This window comes from Falco peregrinus, chromosome 1, assembly GCF_023634155.1.
Source record: "Falco peregrinus isolate bFalPer1 chromosome 1, bFalPer1.pri, whole genome shotgun sequence".
NCBI lineage: Eukaryota > Metazoa > Chordata > Aves > Falconiformes > Falconidae > Falco > Falco peregrinus.
In genome coordinates, this window is record NC_073721.1 from 126,828,673 (window position 1) to 126,835,186 (window position 6,514).

General features: G+C 56.8%; 1 protein-coding gene across 2 annotated transcripts in view; it reads right to left on the reverse strand.

Moving 5' to 3' along the window:
• The window catches only part of UACA (uveal autoantigen with coiled-coil domains and ankyrin repeats), a 51,013-nt gene extending 44,499 nt beyond the window's left edge, over positions 1 to 6,514 (reverse strand). For both annotated transcript variants that reach the window (XM_055817107.1, XM_027789519.2), the window contains exon 1: positions 6,312 to 6,514. In XM_055817107.1, the coding sequence (XP_055673082.1) occupies positions 6,312 to 6,383 (72 nt within the window). In that variant the 5' untranslated portion in view covers positions 6,384 to 6,514. The remainder of the gene's footprint in view (positions 1 to 6,311) is intronic.

Here is a 6,514-nt window from a genome sequence, read left to right on the forward strand (position 1 = left end):
TCCAGAGAGTAAACAGGGAAAAGTGGAAATCCCTTGCAAATCAGCACAGCCCAGAGCCTGCCATGCAGCTCTCCTGTTTTGTCCCAGTGTCCCTTAGATGTCAACAGGCATCGAAGCAGCAATGCCAGGCAGCCGAGAGCACCAGGGACCTGCCCTGCGGTTTTACATGACCTGGAAGCAAAGAGCTGACCCATCCTTTAAGCACCGAGCACCTTCACAGTCTGGGGAGGGGACAGGGCTCAGCAGCTGAGGAAGCCAGAGCACAGGGAGGCGACCTGGAGCGGAGCCAGGAGAGACTGCAGAGCCCCCAGGTCCCCACCTGTGGAAATCTTCCCTTCCTTGTAGTTTAAAGAAATGCGGACCAGAGAGCGAGCCTTTCTGGTTGTCATGCATCTGTGCATCAGCTGTGCCAGGCAGAAGCTGAGCCTTCAGCAGGGCTTGCTGACCTCTAGAGTAGCATCCAGGCACCAGGCACCGCTCGCCGCGGTGGTAGGGGCACGGCTTGACGTAGGGCCGCAGCTGAGCCAGAGAGGAAACAACTTCAGCTGCAGCCAGTCCCGTCTGCGGGGCTGGGCTGCCGTCAGGTACGCTCCGTGGGGGAGAAGCACTTCACTCCTCGGATTACCTGTGTTGGAGCCTCAAGAAATTAGACAATGGGGTTGTTTTGCAAGCTGTAACAACCCAGGCAGGAACTCCAGAGCTCCCTTCTGACCCCTCCAGAGGTATTTCGAAATAATATTTTTAAAAAGTAAACCAAGCCTGACAGACAACAGAGTTTTCTTGAGCTGTCTGTGAGGAAGGGAAAGCAATGGAAATCACCAATTGCCTTCCTCTGATTAAGACTGAGCCCTTCCACTTGTGCGACAGCTGCCCCATGGCACACATCCCTCTTCCCCTGCAGGCAGAGCCACCTGGTGGGACCTGCACTGTGGTTGGGACAGGCCAGCAGCTCTGCCAGCCGGAACTCTGAGCCGTTTCAGAGCAGCCTCAGGCACATCTACCCCAGCCCTGATAGAGCCAATGCTGCTGGGGCAGCCGTGGGGCTCGCTGGGACACGCTCAGCCCATTTCCATGGAGAACTCAGCAATAAAGATGAGATGAGAGAGGAGCAGGAGCTTCATTAGTCCAATTCAGAGAGCTGGGCCCCTGGATAATAAATCTTTCTTGTTTGTACAGAAAGGGGACGCCGGGTTTCCACTCTCCACCCAATTAAAAAACAAAAGCTTTGATTGCAGCAGCAGCAGTGTCCAGCTGATAACATGCGCACAGCTCAGTGGGGTGGCTGCCCTGACCGCAGAGCCAGCACACAGTTCGATGCTTCTGGGCTGGTCTCTGCCATGCCAAAGCCACTTTCTCTGTCCCTCAGGGCACACATGAGGGCTGTCGCAGGGCCAGAAGCCAAGGTAGATGCACTGTGTCATCTCCCAGGCACGGGTTTCCAGGTTCAAGTGTGCCCGTACCTCACCAGAGACCCACGGACCCCCATCTGCTGTGCCAGGGACCCGGTAAAGCCACAATGGGGCCAATGTGAGGAAACCGCAGTGAGAGGGCAGCAGCTGGGAACACCGGACACCAGCTCAGTGCTCTTGATGAGCAAGAGTCACATTCATCAGCGTGCTGCAGCATCAACAGTGACGGCAACAATGTCCACCAGTAACAAATGCAACAACGGGAGAAAAATTCTTGAAACAGCACACAGCAGCTTTGCCAGGAACCATCCCCAGTTAGGGACCAGCTGGTATTTTTGCTCCCAGAGCACCCACTGTCAGCACATCTGCCCTCCCGTGCCCCTCTGCCCTGTGTGCCCTGGCCACCAGCTGCCCTGTCCTGGGCCACGTCACCACCAGCCTCTGCCCCGTCCCATGGGAGCCTCTGTCCGATGCCCTCCTGGGTGTTACTCAGCTGGTGGCACAAACCATCTGGGACACCACGGAGAGATGTTCAGCCACAAGCAGCCTCCCTACCGAGCTTCTCCAGCTTCACCTCAACATCCCCAATCCACTGAGGGCTCTGACATGGGGGACAGGCAGCTGCAGGCTCTCAGGTGACCATCAGCCCTCGGTTTTATGTCAGCACCTCTGCCAGCCCCGGGGAAGCCTGTAGGGCACTCGCCTCTTCCCTGCCCACCGCCCCCAGTCCTCCCAAACACATTTCCAGACAGGAGCAGAACAACATGGAGAGGGCAGGGACCCAAAGCTGTGGTTGCCCAAGGCATCACTCCTGGCAAACCCTATGCTGGCTGGAAGGAGGGCTGTCCCACACAGCGTCTGTGCAGGGATCCTCCATTACCCCCCTGCCCAGCAGCTTTCCCTCCTGGGCCACAGATGCAGCCCCACGGGGACACATCCAGGCACGAGCTGAGCAGCTTCTCCCCCTCTCCTGGCTGGTGACACAGCAGAAGGCTGGGAGCAGGCAGGCTGGGCACACTGCACCATCATCCCCAGCTGAGCCTGCCTGGGCAAGGGGGAAGCACCGCAGGAACCGACCAACCAGGTCTACACCAAAATGGCACAGGGACCAAACTGAGAAACTGATGCTATTTTGAGGGCAGAGCAGCAGCTTAGGGGTTTTTCTGTCCTTTAACATCACCTCATTTTGCTGTCGAGGGACCCTGGGCTTCCTCAGCCAGGTTTGTGTTCACCAAGTACGGCTCTAAAACCTCTGGGACAGAGGGAAGGTAGCCCCTTCCCCACACCCTGGCCTCCTACAGGGGAACAGCCCTGAGCCCCCACCAGTTTGGGTGGACCTTGTCCCACTCCCTAACTGCCACCCCAGCAAGCAGTCTGGCTCTCCCATCTCTGCCATGCAGGCCAGCTCCCTCCTTCCTGGGGATGTTGGCTGAATCCAGCACCCAAAATCCAAAGGTGGAAAATGGTCCATGTCAGAGCACGGAGGGCAGCTGCCAGGGTATGGCTGCAAGGCCCAAACGGCAGCGTGCCTGGCACAGAACACCTCCCTGCCCACACAAAAGCTTTAGGCAGTGTCACAAGGCAACCAGACTTTCATGAAAGGTATGCGCAGGCATGTCTGGGCAGCGGGGCGCTTTCGCAAGCTGTCCTGGGCAGCTGAACACCTTCGGGGAGTTGGTGCAGGGCTTCAGGGTGCACCAGAGAGCTCCTGTGCACTGGAGTTTAAACAAAGATGAGCTTTTACTTCCCAGAGGCAGCTGGAGGCTGCAGAGAGGGAAAACATCTCTTCTGTGCTGGTCCAGCACCGCCAGGATTCCCACTCTGCTGATGGGATGCGTGAGGGGCCGAGTGCTTCCCAGCCTCACCAGGCTCTCGGAGCCTCGCCCCTCTGTGCCACCGCAGCATTGCTGTCTCGTGCTGGGAAAAGGCGCCTGGTGGAGTTGGAAAGGCTGAGACCTGCAGGTACCCTGCCACCCCAGGACTTTGCAGGGGTGAGGAGCTCCCAACGAGACTGTTTCATAGTGACCAGGGGAAGTCACTCAGAGTTAGCAGAGGTTTGGGAGCAGTTAGAAACCTCGTTCTGACGTGGCAGGTAGCCACATGTTGGCATTTAGAAAAGGAAGAATTTTGGGGGAAAGCATTTTTTTTGCGCAATGTTCTCCAAATCTAAAAACCCAACAACACAACCCAAAACTTCCTAAAGCATTGGTGCCCCCCTGCTCCCTGCGGACATGCTTTCCTGCAGCTGCCTCCATGTGGCCCTGGGGACAGAAGGGAAGAAGGGAGTAGGGCAGAAGAAAAAAAAGAGTGAGAAGAAAACCAGTAAGGAACTAAAAATTTCACAGCACTATTTCATTTGCGGAATCTGTTCAGATGCACAATTTGCCAGCAGCCTTTCACAAAATTTCTCATGCTGCTCCGCAGAATCCCAGGGAGCCCTGGGAATTAATGTTATTTCTCAGTAAGTCTGCTCTTTACAGTGCTCACAGCAGGAGCAACATGTCGCGTCCTGGGAGGAAGCAGGGCTGCAGTGCACGGGTCCCTGGCTGGTCAGGGACAAAACCCCACAGCAGCCTAAATGAAAGCGCTGGGGGAAGGAGGGCTGGTCTTGGTCACCGCTTCCAGCCCATGACACCGCGCTCTCACCCAGGCTTTGATCTCTGTGAGATGCCAAGGAGGGAGTGTGCACAGGGGTTTGTTTTTTTCCAGCTCCATTAGCCGACCTAATGAAGTAATGACATCCCTCTGCAGCCCTGGAAGAAGGAAGCATTTCCCAGCTGATGTAGTTGCTCCTGAAAGGCTGCTTTAAAGAATGAACTAATTAGCAAGCAGCCTTCATTTCTGGATTTAGCAACCCTTCAGTGCAAATTAAAGGTGACAAGCAGCGTCCGAGCTGAGAGCTGCAAGCCTCACCACAATGGGTGCTCCTCATCCTCCTGCCAAAGACTGGTATCTGCGTGGGGTTGCACAGCTCCCATAGGAGCCCTCCCCTCCACTCGCATGCTTTGCTGGGGGGTGCTGCCTGGCCAAGGGCTCCCAAACCCACTGAGCAGCTGGTGGGACTCAAGGGTGATGGAAAGCCATTTGGGAAGTGAATCGTGGGCAGCTGGCACTCGCTGCAGTGGTTCTGCATGTCAGGCATCCCTCCTGTCACACACAGGTGGGAAGGCACAGCCAAAGGCTGACACAGGCAGGGGTGCATTTTTAAAAGCATTAAACATTGCAGGCACATCCATGCATCACCACCCCTGCCTTCCCAGTCTTACAGCGTAGAAATAGGAAGAAACAGTGTGATTTCTGTGCAGAAGCAAGCAGCGGGCCAGGCACAGCACAGAGGAGCGAGCCCAAGCTTTACCTGTGGCTGGGCAGCAGCAAGCAGCTCCAGCTGGGAGTGCAGCAGGGTGCTGCGTCCCAGGTCTCCCAGAAAGTGCCGGTGTGGGCTGCGATTTTTCTGTGGGAAGGATGCCCTTGAAAAGTCCATCCCCTGCGGCCCCAGCAGTGGGGGACATCCTGCAGGCAGCCCCTGCTCATGGGCAGGAGGCGGCAGAGGCCCTTTGCCCTTCCCCATCCTCTGCCTCTGCCCCTGCTGGGGGGTTTTGTTCAATATTAGCTGGACGAAGCAATAGAGAAAACCACCCAGGCTGCTGATCCTGCTGGGCTTTAGCTTCCTCCTTCGCTTGCTGTAGATCTTTCTTGAAAGACACCGACCTTGGCTAATGGACTAGAGTTTCCTCTGTGGCTTCTGGGGGTGCCCCCAGGGCCCCCTCCCGGCCCCAAATGCAGGTGAGCCCCTGCAGACATCCTGACCACCTGGGCAGTAACTCCAGTCTTTTCCTTTCTCTGCCTCCTATGCCACAGATCAGGCTCCCTCCTTCACACAGATATGGGTGGCTGGGGTGACGCTTTGCAAGCACAGAGAGCAGCAGCAGTCTGTCGCTGCAGCTTTCAGCGTAGTGGGCTCTGGATCAACGGAGCAAGGAGGAAATCCAGGCATTCCAGAGGAATACAATGTGCCTTGGAATATCTGTTCCCCAAATATGCCATGCCTCCAGATTCTCAGAGCTGGTGTAAGATGCCAAGGAGGAAAAAAAAGGAGAAAGGGAATGCCATGGCAATGGAAATCTAATGGTGCCACCCAGCAGCAGCCATGGAGGATCCTCGAGGGGAGACACTTTCTGGCAAACCTAGGCATCCCCTGCTCATTCCTGGCCCCAGAGCGGCTACAGAAATCTGATTTACTTGGAGAGTTACAGTTTCCTGACACCCAGGAAGGCAGCGGACCCTGCAGCGGGGCTGTGAGGCTTCAGAGCCACATTTGCCTGGGGAATGTGCCACCAGCAGGTCCTTTGGGGTGATGGGCCGGGAGTGCTGGGGGAGCGCGCTCTGCAGGTGCTCTCCCCTCTCCGCGTTTCTCCATCGTTCAATTCACTAATTCCACTTTGTGTTACTAATTAACAGGAGTGAGTAGGGCACAGCTTTGGCATAATCCCCATGTGGCATTAGAGCGCGTGTGAAGCCTGGCGAGAGCCCACACGCAAAAGCCTATTGCGGTTAATAGGGAGCCACACGTAGACTTAATGGACTTTGGCTCAAGCCCCGCAGGGGGATCCGTTAGCTCTTTATTCCCCAGTGTAAGCTCCTTATCTCTCGCATGGAGGCAATGTGGGCTCCTTCCCGCACCCATGGCAGGGCTGAGCCCTGGCACGCTGGCACAGCCCCACATTCCCAGGCAGCCAGAGCGGCGTGGGGCAGCTCCGCCACGCGCAGTGCCACCATGTGATGCGCCTGCACCCACCGCAGCACAGCCCCAGGGGGGCACAGCCCGAAGCACCATGGACACCGTGCACACAGGTCACGGCTGGAGGGGACACCAGGGGAGTGTTTACAGGGGGAAGCGCTCACCTGTAAAGATGCCATGGCTGAGCTTGGGCAAAGTCGCAGTGAGGGCTCTGCTACCTCCTCTCTCCAGTCCATCCTGCGGAGCCAGAGCAACGGCCGAGGCAGCTGAGCTCATGGCGGGGGACTCGCCATGAGGCTGGAGGGACATTAGGGTCTCATTTGACACAAATGCTGCTGTGCTGGGCAGACTCTAAATGGCAGCAGGA